Below are 16,236 nucleotides of genomic sequence, written 5' to 3' on the forward strand. Positions count from 1 at the left end.
TGTCTTTATTGTTTGTTTCATTTATTTGTTGTTCATGTACCTGTATTGTGTGTTGCTGTGTGGTGTGTCAGTGTTTTTCAGTGTCAGTGTGTAACGTTACGAAAACAATTTTCTGGTTGTTTGGTTTCTATATCTGTGGTGCCACACTGTGTAGCCCTGCCCACTGTGAAATCTCATTGGCCATATAACAAGGTCTGCATAACATTATGTTTTGATTGGTTGTACAGCAGAGTCATGCAGCATTTTTGTACTGTGTGACAAATTACTTTCTAGAAACTTTCTTGTAAAAAAAATTTAATTAATAGTACTATGGCATATAAATCTTGATCTTGATCAAATGATTTATAATATATAATATGCTTAATACTCTTAATACACTATATTGCCAAAAGTTTTTGGACGCCTGCCTTAACATGCACATGAACTTTAATGACATCCTGGTTTTTAATCCGTAGGGTTTAAAATGGAGTTGGCCCACCCTTTGCGGCGATAACAGCTCCAAATCTTCTTGGAAGGCTTTCCACAAGGTTTAGGAGTGTGTCTATGGGTATTTTTGACCATTCTTCAAGCGCATTTGTGAGGTCAGGCACTGATGTTGGGTGAGGCACTGATGTTGGCGCACAGTCACAGGTGTTGTATCGGGTTGAGGTCAGGACTCTGTGCAGGCCAGTCAAGTTCCTACACACCAAACTCGCTCATCCATGTCTTTATGGACCTTGCTTTGTGCATTGGTGTGCCATCAAGTTGGAACAGGAAGGCCATCCCCAAATTGTTCCCACAAAGTTGGGAGCATGAAATTGTCCAAAATGTCTTGGTATGCTGAAGCATTAAAAGTTCCTTTCACTGGAACTAAGGGGCCAAGCCCAACCCCTGAAAAACAACCCTGCATCATAATTCCCCCCTACACCAAACTTTACACTTGGCACAAGTACCGTTCTCCTAACAACAACTGAATTCAATGATTTGGAGGGGTGCCCCAATACTTTTGGCAATATAGTGTATGTGCAGCAGGATTTTGGACCAATGAGATTTCATTATGGGTGGAATTACCATGTATGACACAAAAGACGTTTAGAGGCTGGACCTCTGGAAATGTTCATTGTTTGCATTTTTGTGGTGTTTATTTGTCACTGTTCTCTTAAATGTTCTTGTTTGGTGTAAGTGTTCTTCTTTTTATCCTAAATGTTCTTTTCAACCCTCTTAATTATATTAATGGCGATCTTCAAAATGCTTCACGGCTGACCAAATGGCATGATTGAAGGTGGAGGTAGCCCATCAGATAAAGAAAGCCCATCAGGGTCTGGCAACCCATCAGGTTCCAGTAATCCATCAGGTTCCGGTAACCCGTCAGGTTCAGGAAACCCGTCAGGTTCTGACAACCCTTCAGGCTCCGAGAACCAATCCGGGGTCGGTGGCGCATCAGGTTCTGGCAGCCCATCAGGTTCTGGGGACCCACCAGGACCCGGGAAGCCACCAGGTCCCGGAGGCCCAACTGATGGAACAGGGGAAGAAAAAAGTGCTGAAGATGAAAAGGATGAGTCAGCTAAAGCTGGCAAGCGTTCAGGCCGTAAAAAACATGGCCTACAGGTTCCGGAGACAGTTGTTGGTAAGAGATGTTTAAAATTGCAGTGACAGTTGCATGGAAGCAATGTCATTATTTAAAGTTATTCAGAACAATCAGGAATAACTATGCAATCCTCTGTAGGAGTTCTGGGTTTAATTTGATCAAATAATCGAAGCCAAAAAAAGTTATCCAAACACTTCCTATTCCAATAAGTCTTTCACGTCATTATGGAGACATTTTTGCACACTCATCTGAAAACTTCTTTAAGTGAGTGGTGGTTATCAAAGATTTAATTGCTGCTCTACCACAACATCCCCAAAGGATGCATTTCTCCCTTTTTTTATATTTTAGCTTTAATTGAACTATTAGACATGCTTTATGTTTTGGGTGTTATTTCTACAGGACCAAACATCTAATCACAGCTTCCTGGATCATTTCAATTAAGAAACTTTGTCAGATCCACTGTCCCAAGTGCTCTTCATTTAAAGATTAAACCCTTGGGTTTCATAGCTATAGAACTGGCTTTGTAAGCATATGCATATTCATATCAGCAGTTCTTCGGCATAATGTGCTTGTTGAAACTTTGTGAAGGCATATCTGATGAGCAAGCTCAGTTGATTTAGGTAGGCGGGAGAATTTTTTTTTTTTCACATAGTGCCAGTGGGTGTTGGATAACTTTTTTTTTAAAGGAATAATTCAGCCAAAAATGAAAAATCTCATGTCATTCCAAACTTGTATGTTGTTATTTTTTTGTGGAAGACAATACTATTAATAATTCCGATTGAATGCTTACATACTGTACTGTTTATCATTATTTATTTTATTTATGTATTTTTTTTTTTTTTTTTTTTTTTTGTAGTGCTTGTTTTGGATTCATTTGTGTTTACCACTATATACATTTTTTTTAAACATATATATTAAAGTTGTTTTATGTTTTTAAAAGAAGTCTCTTATGCTTACCAACGCTGCATTTATTTGATTAAAAATACAAAACAAACAGTAATATTATGAAATATTATAACAATTTAAAATAACAGTTTTCTATTTGAATAAAAGCATTTATTTGATCAAAATGTAATTTATTCTCGTGATGCAAAGCTGAATTTTCAGCATCATTAATCCAGTCTTCAGTGTTATATGATCCTTCAGATAATTCTAATATGCTGATTTGCTGCTAAAGAAACATTCCTAATTATTATTATCAATGTTGAAAACAGTTGTGTACAATTTTTTTCAAGATTCAAAGCTTTCCAATTCAGATAAATGCCGTTCTTTTGAACTTTCTATTCAGAATCCTAAAAAAGATTTTACAATATTAAAAATCGTACCAATGTATGTATATATTTAAACACAGGTTTGGGGTGACATATCTGAGCAAACTATTCCTTTAAATAAATGAAATAAAAAAATTATCTTTAAATAATCAGATTTAGGGCCCAATATCTTTGTGGAAAATGTTTTGTTTTCTTGTGTTTTCTTTCTCTTGTCTGCTGTTTGTGTATATCAGTATGCGCTTGTATTGTCCTCACCACGCTTGCTCGTCTTGCTAAAGTCAAATCACCTCGCTCACTAATCAGAGGAACCGGAACATGATAAGATCTTAATAAATGCAACCAAATATGACCTCACAAACTTTAATTATGAGAAGACAAAGATTTGATATGCCTTAGAAGACCTGAAGATTCAAACGGAAGTCATATCAGCAAGATTATTAATTGTCAAAACACTTGGCATTCTTCTCACGAAAGTGACTCTACCTTAGAGCAGATTCAGCACAAGAACAATACAAAATGAAAAAATTACTGGAAAGTATTCTATTTGTCATTAGAAAAGCAACACTATTTGATAATACAGCCAAAAGCAAAGGTTTCAATTATTTGCCCCATAGTGGTGAAGTTGACTATAGTTCGAGTGACTACTAATTCAGAAAATTATCCAACTAAACAACTTCACCCAAGAGTGATAATTATGCACTATTGGAATGAAAAGAATGAATGTGCAATGCAGTTCAAAATAAGTCAGTTGAAATGTGCAGCGGTCCTTCAGAAATGCTTTGTAACAGGTTTTTTTATTATCATGACATGGGTTCTAAGAAGATACGGATTCTGAGAAGTCAGCACTGAAGATAATGCCAGGACAATGATCATAATTCCCCCAAATTTCTGTTAACTTTCATTCACACTTGAATAACATTTAAGGCATTTTAACACATGCTATAAAATATGTATGTCAGTACTTGCTAAGTGTACAATTTCACTAGAATTTCTACAGTAGGCCTCAATTAATGTGTGGACTATAATTCACATAGCAATGCAGAAAAATGATAACTACACTAATCAAATAATCAAAATTAATTTAATTATAATTGTATGTAGCCTATTTGTCTTTAACTGTATTTTCCTTTTTTGAAGTGATTCCAATCATATTTAAAGCAATTCAAAACCATCCTGGCAAACAGTGCACATATGAAGTGTCTCAGCTGAAGGAAATAATTCATTATTTATTGGCTTTAATATTTAATGTATCTGCCAAATTTTCTTATCGGGCCGATAACAATAACATTAAAAATGAACATATATTGGCCGATACCGATATGGTGGCCGATATATCTTGCATCCCTAAAATTAATTCCCATGCATCTAAATTATTATTATTGATTTAATTTTTTCACAAATCGCCTGCAGATCCTGGTGTTCACTTTGCTGCTGGGCTGGAAGACTGCAAAGCTATTGTGGGAGAGGAAGTCGAACTGATCTGCAAACTCAGCCAAGCTGACTGTGAGGGTGTCTGGTCCAAAGATGGCGAAGAGGTATAAATATAACACACACACACATATATATATATATATATATATATATATATATATATATATATATATATATATATATATATATATATATATATATATATATATATATATATATATATATATATATATATATACACAGGTGCTGGTCATATAATTAGAATATCATCAAAAGGTTGATTTATTTCACTAATTCCATTCAAAAAGTGAAACTTGTATATTATATTCATTCATTACACACAGACTGATATATTTCAAATGTTTATTTATTTTAATTTTGATGATTATAACTGACAACTAAGGAAAATCCCAAATTCAGTATCTCAGAAAATTTTAATATTGTTGTCCAAAAGACGACCATTGACACCTTGCACAAGGAGGGCAAGACACAAAAGGTCATTGCAAAAGAGGCTGGCTGTTCACAGAGCTCTGTGTCCAAGCAAATTAATAGAGAGGCCAAGGGAAGGAAAAGATGTGGTAGGAAAAAGTGTACAAGCAATAGGGATAACCGCACCCTGGAGAGGATTGTGAAACAAAACCCGTTCAAAAATGTGGGGGAGATTCACAAAGAGTGGACTGCAGCTGGAGTCAGTGCTTCAAGAACCACTACGCACAGACGTATACAAGACATGGGTTTCAACTGTCGCATTCCTTGTGTCAAGCCACTCTTGAACAACAGACAGCATCAGAAGCGTCTCACCTGGGCTAAGGACAAAAAGGACTGGACTGCTGCTGAGTGGTCCAAAGTTATGTTCTCTGATGAAAGTAAATTTTGCATTTCCTTTGGAAATCAAGGTCCCAGAGTCTGGAGGAAGAGAGGAGAGGCACACAATCCACGTTGCTTGAGGTCCAGTGTAAAGTTTCCACACTCAGTGATGGTTTGGGGTGCCATGTCATCTGCTTGTGTTGTTCCACTGTGTTTTCTGAGGTCCAATGTCAACCCAGCCATATACCAGGAAGTTTTAGAGCACTTCATGCTTCCTGCTGCTGACCAACTTTATGGAGATGCAGATTTCATTTTTCAACAGGACTTGGCACCTGCACATGGTACCATGGTATCCATGGTATCCCTGTTCTTAATTGGCCGGCAAACTCGCCTGACCTTAACCCCATAGAAAATCTATGGGGTATTGTGAAGAGGAAGATGCGATATGCCAGACCCAACAATGCAGAAGAGCTGAAGGCCACTATCAGAGCAACCTGGGCTCTCATAACACCTGAGCAGGGCCACAGACTGATCGACCCCATGCCAAGCCGCATTGCTGCAGTAATTCAGGCAAAAGGAGCCCCAACTAAGTATTGAGTGCTGTACATGCTCATACTTTTCATGTTCATACTTTTCAGTTGGCCAAGATTTCTAAAAATCCTTTCTTTGTTTTGGTCTTAAGTAATATTAAAATTTTCTAAGATACTGAATTTGGGATTTATTTAGTTGTCTGTTATAATCATCAAAATTAAAAGAAATAAACATTTTCAATTAATGAATATAATATACAAGTTTGACTTTTTGAATGGAATTAGTGAAATAAATCAACTTTTTGATAATGTTCTAATTATATGACCAGCACCTGTATATATATGGCATTTGGTGTGTGTATACACACATATACACTGTTACATTTCTCTGTAGATTACGGATGCCACTGAGGGTATGGCCATCAGTAAAGATGGAGTCCTTCACAAACTGAAAATTGCCAAAGTAACAGAAGAATTTTCTGGAAAATATCGATTTGAGGCTGATGGGCGTAAAACCGAATGTGTGATTGCAGTTGAAGGTTTGTTTTCTAACATCTGCTAATTTGTGCTAATGCATATGCAAATGTCCTGAATTTCAAGTTTATACCTATAACTCTGTTTGTGTCTTAAGATCCACCAAGATTTGATGCCAAGGAAATTGAAGTGTTTGCAAAACCGATTGTGATCAAACACAATCAGAAAGCAACCTTTAAAATTCCATTTATTGGCCGTGAGCCATGCAAAGTTCAGTGGTACAAAGATGGTGAAGAGATCACGCCAGACTCTCACTGTAAGATTGAGATTTCAGAGGGAGAAAGCCGTCTGCTTCTAACCAAATTACAGCGTAAAGACACTGGGGAAATCAAAATCAAAATCAAAAATGAGTTTGGCACAGTGGAAGCTATTTCTAACCTAGTTGTACTTGGTAAGTAAAAAAAAGCTAACTGATTGAATGATTGAATAAGAATGTAGCACAGATTTGGTAACAAGTGTATACCAGTTTGTTCAAAATATATCAAAGTTCAACTTTTTACCTCATTTAGATAAACCTACCCCCCCACTGGGACCTCTGGAGATCATTGAAGCATCTTCTAACTGCATTGAGATCAAGTGGAGACCACCAAAAGACGACGGTGGTTGCCCTATTCAAAATTACATACTTGAACGCAACCAAATTGGACGCAACACATGGAAAAAAATAGGCCAGATCAAAGGTGATGCCTACTATAAAGACAGTGATGTTGACCATGGAAGGAAATACTGCTATCGAATCAGAGCCCAGACTGAAGAAGGCACCAGTGAACTGATGGAGACGGAGGATGTGCAGGCTGGCACTAAAGGTGATTTAGGCCTGGGACACAGTAGACGATTTTTAAATCTTAACCAATTTTAAAACTGTGGGAGACCACAGAAATAAGGGCAGTTTCAACCAATTTTTTGTATTATAATCCTTCGATTGCACACACTAGAAGATTTGTCCATGAGACCACACACCTGTCGATTGTAGTAACATTTCCACAGTGAGACGAGATCTCACGGAGACTCGCGAGATAAAATGAAGCTTGCTCGCTCTCATTGGCTGTCGCGGATATTACGTCAGAGGCAGATCGATCGAGAGTTGTAAATATCAAACATGCTTGATATTTACAATTTGTGATCGTGTGGGCTCCGACGCGATCGGGAGACGCCACACAATTGAGGATTTTTGGACAAAAAGTCGTTTGTGACAAGCCTCAAATCGGGCCACGCCTCCCAATCGCTTGGGGTTGCAAATTGGGCTCAAAGTCTGGCTTAAAATCTTAAAGATTGTGGCCAGCCTAACTTAAAAAAAATGATGTACTTTGGTGTTTTTCAATCGCCATCCAGACTATTTCAGAAGGTCACAACCTGTCAACTGTCTTTCTTTCCAGCATATCCTGGTCAGCCATCTGCTCCTAAAGTAGCCAGTGCCTTCAAAGACTGCATCAACCTGACATGGACTGCCCCAACCAACACTGGAGGAACCAATCTTTTGGGTTATAACGTAGAGAAACGCAAGAAGGGCAGCAACTTGTGGGGCCAAGTCAATCCAGCAGAGCAGCCAATCCAAGGTTGGTCTCTCAAAATTTTACACAAGTTAATGCAAACTACTCTCTGATAGTAATGTTTTATCTGTCAATTACCCTCCACAGCAAAGAAATATGCTGTAATAGATGTAGTTGAAGGAATGGAGTATGAGTTCCGTGTGTCCGCCGTCAACATATCTGGAGCTGGTGAACCAAGTCACCCCTCAGAATTTGTGTTTGCAAGAGATCCAAAAAGTAAGTATTTTCTCAGGTAGCTCATTATCTTCAGAAAAATAAGATGAGTTCAGCAAAAGTATTCTCAAGGCTGTGCATTTCGAAACAAAACAACAACCATGGCCTCCCCTCAAAGATATGCAAAAATAGTGGATTTAGGTCAGAATTTGTGGACTTCAAAATAACAAGCTGATTTTGAACTTAATTTGCACTTCTCCCTATTTTCTCTTATAATCTTTCAACATTTTCTCATGCAAATGCTTTTGTCTTAACTTCCTATCAGAACCCCCTGGTAAAGTCATTGACCTTAAAGTGACAGACTCCTCCTACACTACTTTGTCCTTGTCTTGGACTAAGCCAAAAGAAAACCCCGGGGTTCAGGATGAGGCCAAGGGGTACTTTGTCGATATCAGGCCTGCTGAGAACCCAGAGTGGGATCGATGCAACTCAAATGCCATCATCATGACCACCTACACTGTAAAGGGAATGAAATCAATGGCCATGTATTGGGTTAGAGTGATCGCCGCCAATGAAGGTGGAGAGGGAGAGCCACAAGAGCTGGACAACTACATCTTGGCTATGCCTCCTCCAGGTCAGTAGCATCACCTCGTCTATGGTCAGCAATGCAAATTACCTTAGAAACATCTACCCCTCATTTTCCATCGCTGTACTGGGTATGTCACATCATTAATGCAATGTTTTTTTCTTAGTGAGACCAAGATTCACAGATGCTAAGATTAAGAGTTTCATGGTGGTCAGAGCTGGAAATTCTGCACGATTCACCATCAACTTTGAGGTAATGGGAAATACTAAAACCATGCTTTTAGAGACCAAACCAATGCTGTAGCAACCTTTATCACTAACTATGTCTCTTTTTGGGAGACAATCATTATATATTGCCTGTGTTATGAAGCAAAAATGTTACTTCTGTCATGCAGAATTCAGTTACACATCCTCGATTCCTTGATCAAAAATGTACTGTCGACTTGCATCAGCAAATCATTTGGGACTACTTGCTGAACATTATGTAGCCTAATTAATATTCATAAGCCAGTGCTCCCTTCCCCATACATTTTTCAGATCCTTCCTACTCCCCTCATGAAAACTATGTTTTGCGTTGGCCACAGGTCCGATATATGTCCTATTCCTTTTTTTTACAGGCCTCCCCTTGTCCTGATGTCATCTGGCTTAAAGATGGTGTCCCTGTGTCCAAACGTGTCACTATTAGCAATGCTGAGGGAGGCTCTCAGATCCTGATCCCATCTGCAGAGCGAAACGATACAGGAATCTATACCATCTTAGTAAAGAACATTGTGGGACAAGAGACCTTCAGTATTGAGATTAGAGTTACAGGTAAAATATGGGAACCAGTGTGTATTTTATCATCTTTAAGATACCATCTGTGCCACTCTAGTAGCATCACCTAACAGAAATGTAAAAATATGTCTTCCTAAATGGTCCCAGTCTGTCACTGGTTGAAAAACAGCCCCGCCCCCAATTCACACCATTGGTTAAGCCATGTTGCTATGTTGGGCTGGTCAGAATTCTTAAACAAACAGAGCAATGTTTTGTATTGTAGCCACAGAATGCTTATACTTTTCAGGGAAATCATTGTATGAATTTCTTACTTATGGTCTCAACATATTAAGCTGGGACAGCTAAAGGTATTTTAAGTCAACAAAAAAGAGAAATGTACACTACCGTTCAAACATTTTCTTTTGCTCATCAAGGCTGCATTTATTTGATCAAAAGTAAAAACTGTAATATTTTTATAATGAAAGTAACTGTTTTCTATTTTATATATATATATATATATATATATATATATATATATATATATATATATATATATATATATATATATATATATATATATATATATATATATATATATATATATATATATATATATATATATATATATATATATATATATATATATATATATATATATATATATATATATATATATATATATATATATATATATATATATTTAAAAACTGAATTCATTTCTGGAGATGGCAAAGCTGAATTTTCAGCAACATTACTCCAGTCATCAGTGTCACATGATCGTTCAGAAATCATTCTAGCAGATTTTTTTTATATTATTAATTTATGTATTTAGTTTTGCTCAAGTAACATCTGTCTTATTATTATCTTATTATTATGTGGAAAACAGTCATTCTACTTAATTTTTTGTGTGGAAACTACCTCTTTTTTTTGATAAATGGAAAGAACAGCATTTATTTGAAATAGAAATGTATCTAAACAATGTAATCTTTACTGTCACTTTTGATCAATTTAATGCATCCTTGCTGAATAAACGCTTTAATTTGGCATTTACTCACCCCAAAAGTTTAAATGGCAGTATAGAGTAGAGTTATAAAAAACAATATGCTCAGCCACGCTTGCTCTGTAGAGGAATGTACATCTAAATCGCTTTGATCCGCCAGTCCTGATGAACTACTGATTTGTTTTGATGTAGACGAGCCAAAGCCCCCAGGTTCTGTAGAGTTGGATGAGAACGTTCCGGGCACAGTGACAGTTTCCTGGGAACCATCCCCAGATGAGAAACGTGATGATCACCTGCACTACACGGTGACCAAGAGAGACTCCATCAAGAGGACCTGGCACACTGTGGCAGACCGTATCTTCAACAACCGTTTCACAGCCTGTAACATCATGCCAGGGCGAGAATACCAGTTCCGTGTGTACTCCAAAAATGACATTGGCCTGTCTGTCCCTTCGGAGTCAGCTAAATGGCTAATCGCAAGCAAGAAAGGTATGTGATATGGAATGATAATTAAAACTTCAAGCATTACTAGTCATTTGATAAAAAGTAGATGATATAGTGCAAATAATGTTTGTTTACCCCATATATAAATACTTTTTTTTTTTTTTACACATAAAGTGTAAATAAAAGTAATATAGTATACTAAAGGTAGAATATATGAGGTGATGTTGTATCTGACGTTGGGTAATTTCACTGAAATGTAAATATAGATATGTGTAAACATAACATAAGCTATATAGGAAAACTGACAATTAGCTTAAGTGATAACACATTGGGCCAAAAATTATACTAATAATATTGGTAGGCTAACACTTTACAGTATAATAGGGGTTTCATTTTTTTATATTAGTTAAGAACATTAGTCGACATGAAATAACAATAAAAATACTTTTAAAGCATTTATAGACCTTATTCACAGCAGCACCATCTTGGGAATTAAAGCAAGGCTGTGAGGGATAAATCTCTTCAGTGAGTTGAATGTTATTTAATGTGTTTCTAAATTGTCCAACTGATGAAACACTGCAAAATATCTTTCCAAGAAATTTGAAGTACACCAAAAACTCTAGACAACATAAGCCATGGAAAAGTGATCTAGGAGCTTTACACAGCTTTTACAGCTGATGCCATTGAAAACACGGTACATCTATCCCTCACAGCCTCGCTTTTATACCAGTCATGGCGCTGTTCTGAATAAGGTTAGTTAGTTGGTTAGTTAGTTAGTTAGTTAGTTAGTTAGTTAGTTAGTTAGTTAGTTAGTTAGTTAGTTAGCTAGTTAGTTAGTTAGTTAGTTAATTTCAACATGTAGTAATACATTATTCAAATCAAAAGTTGTATTTGTTAGTATTATTTAATGGATCTGACCTAGCATGAACTATATGCATAGTTGTATTTTTCTTAACTAACATTAACAAAGATGAGTAAATACTGTAACAAATCATTGTTGCTCATTAACTAATGGGACCTTACTTGCGTTCTCTAAAAAAACATTTGTGTTCTCTCGCAAAACCTTTGCGTTCCCCTGAGAAAATTTGCGTTCTCTCACAAAACCTTTGTGTTCCCATTAGAAACTTTGCGTTCTCTCACAAAACCTTTGCGTTCCTATGAGAAACTTTGCTTTCTCTCGCAAAACCATTGCGTTCCTACAAGAAACTTTGCGTTCTCTAAAAAAACATTTGCATTCTCTCACAAAACCTTTGCGTTTCCCTAAGAAACTTTGCGTTCTCTCGTAAAACCTTTGCATTCCCCTGAGAAACTTTGCGTTCTCTCGTAAAACCTTTGCATTCCCCTGAGAAACTTTGCGTTGTCTCACAAAACCATTGCGTTCCCATGAGAAACTTTGCGTTCTCTCGCAAAAACCTTTGCGTTCTCTAAAAAAAAATGTGTGTTCTCTCGCAAAACCTTTGCATTCCCCTGAGAAACTTTGCGTTGTCTCAGAAAACCATTGCGTTCCCATGAGAAACTTTGCGTCCTCTCGCAAAACCTTTGTGTTCTCTCACAAAACCTTTGCGTTCCCCAGAGAAACTTTGCGTTCTCTCGCAAAACATTTGTGTTCTCTCGCAAAACCTTTGCGTTCCCCTGAGAAACTTTGCGTTCTCTCACAAAACCTTTGTGTTCCCCTGAGAAACTTTGCGTTCTCTCACAAAACCTTTGCTTTCCCCTGAGAAACTTTGCGTTCTCTCGCAAAACCTTTGCGTTCCCCAGAGAAACTTTGCGTTCTCTCGCAAAACCTTTGCGTTCCCATGAGTGACTTTGCATTCTCTCGCAAAACCTTTAAATTCCCCTGAGAAACTTTGCTTTCTCTCGCAAAATCTTTGTTCTCATGAGAAACTTTGCTTTCTCTCGCAAAACTAAAAGCATTGACATTATTTTCCTCCCATCTAATTTTTTTCCACCACCATGTCCCCTCTGTACACTACAGTTTATGGTTAGTCTCATCTATTATTTGCTTTTTGCATATTTTTTTCCCCCTCTTATCGCAACCGCATGAGACCTGTAACCTGCAGTATGCATTCTTTGGTCTTATGCACATTTTGCCACTAGGGGGTGTCTGTTTACTGTGCCTACACATACACTACAATACGACCCTTCACCCTCCCACTGACATGTGAAGGACACATTAATCAAACTTCTTCATTTCTTGCAGAAAAATTCACACTGAACATCCCAGAGTCCAAGACCTGCAACTTAGAGAGGCCTCCGAGGTTTATGGTCCCCCTGAAAATCCACACAGCCCCACAAGGCTACGAGTGCTACATGAGCTGTGCCGTGAGAGGCGACCCCAGTCCCCACATCACCTGGTACCGCGACAACGTCAGCCTCAACACTAACATCAACTACTTAATAACTAACACCTGTGGAGTGTGCTCCATGCTCATTCTCAGGGTTGGATCCAAAGACACGGGAGAGTATAAAATCATCGCTGAGAACCCACTGGGAAGAGCAGAGTGCTCCACCAATCTCACAGTGAGAGGTAAGGGTCTACATAAAGAGTTCGCCTTACTGGATGAAAGTTACACCATTAAGCACCAGATGACAGCTGGGTTTCCCAAAGCTCTAAGTACAATTTTAGAAGTCGTATAGGCAAGTTACCCGAAAGCATCATTACCTACTTAAGGCGAGACGCTACAGGCAAAAAGATTTTGGGCTTTTCATAAAGTGTTCTTTTTTCAGACTAGTGGAAAGAAAACATCCAAAATACACTTTTAAGTGTATCTTTAAATATAGCACTTTATCTATTTGCGTCTGTAGATTTCAATTACAGTATATATCTTTGAAAGGCTGTTTATTAAAAAAAGTTTTTTTCTTCTTCACTGAGTCTGAAATCTTCACTTCAGTAGCACTTACATTCACCAAACTTTTCAATTGCATTCCTTTATTCTGAAGGATTTTGCTAAGAGGTTTGTTCATATATAATTTGCCTGATTTTATACAACATTCTATTCCTATTCCTATTTTAATTGTTTTTATTTATTTTTTTTCTGGCTGTTGACAGTATTTTCTGATTTATGGAGTGATAAAAAGAGATCACCCTGGCTTTATCCAATATACAGATATACAGATTGTTCTATAAATGTATGCAAATTAGTGCATATGTAATTAGATAATGTCTCATTTGCATATTTAAACATAACATTTCAGAAAAATTGAAATACAAAAAAACTATTTTTTGGAATTTGTATTTTTTTTTTACCTTATTCACCTGGGGTGTCTTGTCTTAAGTAGTATGTCTAAAACCTCGGTTGTTGAATCTTGTTAATTTTTTTTTAATTAAAACTAACTTTTACTACATGTATATTCTTTCATATTTAATAACATTGACAAGATAACATAACTTTACATATTCAGCAGCATTTTCAAACTATTTTCATTTTGGGGAAACAAACTCCTGAAGATACACTCTGGTAACAATGCACTTACATTGTACAAGAGTTCTCCCCAAAAAGGAACATTCTGTCATTAATTCCTCACCCTCATGTCGTTCTAATCCCGTAAGACCTTCGATCATCTTCGGAACACAAAATTAAGATCTTTTTGATGAAATCCGAGAGGTTTCGGAACCACACAAGGGCAGCAAATCTCGGATCTTCATAAAAAATATCTTAATTCGTCTTCCGGAGATGAACAAAGGTCTTACATGAGGGTGAGTAATTTTCATTTTTGGGTGAACTAACCCTTTAATAACAAGAAATATACATACTCGCTTGAGAAACAGGCATTGATTCATCATAGTACAAAATTATTAGGAAATCCAACAAATGCCACTCAGAAAAGTTAATAAATGGTTAAATGAAAACATGTAATTGCTTCTGAATCCAATTTGACAAAACATCCTAATGCACCACTAACCATCTCTATGAAGTATAATGTTTCTAAATATATTTCTAAATATATCTTCAGAAATCATAAGAGTAACTTGATTAACACTTCTATTTCAAACATTTAAATGTGTTTAAACAGGAAAGTTTAGAACATGTCATACATAACACCATAAATAAATTGAATCTAACACCTTATCCATATTTTCTTCGTTTGTTTTTCAGAATAAAACGATGGCGTGTGGAGGATGTCAAAACAAACATCATGTTGTTTTTTGGGATTTTAGGCCCTCTGTAGAACTACAGCATTGAATATTTTTGGAGAAAGATATGGCTTGTGGAAACGATGTACTCAGTGTGGCCTTATTAGACAAAAATAGTAGAATCAAATGCATGTGGTAAAACTACATATAGTCTTACTGTGTTGTTTAATAGCACAAAATATAAAGAAAAAACTCTTTGTTTTCCTTCTTGGGTGGCTGATGCTTAATACGGTTTACCTAATCCTGTTTGACAATGACTTTACTTCAGCTTAGCTCAGGTTTTGGGGGGTTTTATTGTTCTTGTATGCTATTTAATTTATTAATGTATTTATTCTTTTCTTTTGTGTATGTACCCTGCTCTTTCACACTTTCACAAATTCAATTATACTGTATTACAGTAAAAAAAAAAAAGGTTTAAAGTGTCGATTGCACGCATTATTTTATTTTTTTGCTCGTATGGAAATGCTAAAGTGTAAAAGAAGCTTTTGCTTCTTCAGATAGGCTTTATCAACAAAAATGGTTTTATGTAAATAAATAAAATATCCCGGTTCTTTGAACAGTGCCCTTGTGTTCGGACTGTTATTGTACCCGAGAAGTGACTTATCATTATAAATCCATTACTCTTTCATATGAATTCTCAAAGCACATTATTATTAATCCATGAGCTGAACACATCTATTCAGAAAGAGACAAAAAGAGAGAAATATTATACAGAAGTGCTATATGAATGCATACCGATGACACCATAAAGTCTCACTTAAAAGTGAGTACTTAAAAGCCTGAACATGCTGTCCACGTTATATTTGGAGTATTTTACTGCCACTACATTTTTTAAATGGCCTGACAGTGTACAGCAAATGTAACATCAGTACGGTGCTCCTGTGGCGTAGTTATGTATGTGCCCATGTGCATATGTCAAGACTTAAGGGTCACTATATCATGATGAGTTATAACCTCACTGTCTCTTCTGATCCATATTTGGGCCATAACGCCCTGGCCTGACCATACCATTGTAATTTTAAACTCGTATCCAGCAAGCACAGGATTTTCAGTCTTGGCCAATTAAAAGTTAATGGAACCCCTTAAATCATTAAGAATCACTTATCTCCAAAACAATGGCTTTTTCATCTAAAAGTGAGAACTCATATGGTACTCATACGGACTCATATGACCATGCAGCATTTTTAACAATTATAACGCCAAATGATACACAATTTTTTAGAATTAACTCATTGATATCAGTAGGTTCGAGGCTCCTGCACATTATTCTGAGAAGCACAAGCTTACCTTTCTCACATCATGGGGAAGCTGCTTCCACCGCTGTCGCTGCTGCTCTGCGTGTTTGCTCCTGGAGTTTCTTTTTCAGTGGATAGTTTATAAGACCCTCTAAGCTTCATTCTCCAGCCTGATCCCATATCTAAGGGAGGAGTCACAGATCCTGATCACACTCATGTCTTTGATCAGTGCTCAAGGGTA

At 36.8% G+C, this 16,236-nt stretch overlaps 1 protein-coding gene across 8 annotated transcripts in view; it reads left to right on the forward strand.

The window, feature by feature from the left end:
* Window positions 1-15,328, forward strand: part of igfn1.1 (immunoglobulin like and fibronectin type III domain containing 1, tandem duplicate 1) — a 37,503-nt gene extending 22,175 nt beyond the window's left edge. For 5 of the 8 annotated variants that reach the window (XM_079841168.1, XM_079841170.1, XM_079841169.1 and 2 more), the window contains 12 exons: window positions 4,249-4,373; window positions 6,001-6,145; window positions 6,238-6,531; window positions 6,650-6,946; window positions 7,517-7,696; window positions 7,778-7,906; window positions 8,169-8,477; window positions 8,596-8,681; window positions 9,046-9,238; window positions 10,374-10,670; window positions 12,826-13,152; window positions 14,723-15,328. In XM_079841168.1, the coding sequence (XP_079697294.1) occupies window positions 4,249-4,373; window positions 6,001-6,145; window positions 6,238-6,531; window positions 6,650-6,946; window positions 7,517-7,696; window positions 7,778-7,906; window positions 8,169-8,477; window positions 8,596-8,681; window positions 9,046-9,238; window positions 10,374-10,670; window positions 12,826-13,152; window positions 14,723-14,727 (2,387 nt within the window). In that variant the 3' untranslated portion in view covers window positions 14,728-15,328. Of the gene's footprint in view, window positions 1-1,261; window positions 1,607-4,248; window positions 4,374-6,000; window positions 6,146-6,237; window positions 6,532-6,649; window positions 6,947-7,516; window positions 7,697-7,777; window positions 7,907-8,168; window positions 8,478-8,595; window positions 8,682-9,045; window positions 9,239-10,373; window positions 10,671-12,825; window positions 13,153-14,722 lie in introns of all 8 variants that reach the window. The other 3 variants (XM_079841166.1, XM_079841165.1, XM_079841167.1) reach the window with 1 other exon arrangement.
* The last annotated feature ends 908 nt before the right edge of the window (window positions 15,329-16,236 follow it).

Source organism: Gobio gobio (genome assembly GCF_949357685.1).
Source record: "Gobio gobio genome assembly, chromosome: 17".
Lineage (NCBI taxonomy): Eukaryota > Metazoa > Chordata > Actinopteri > Cypriniformes > Gobionidae > Gobio > Gobio gobio.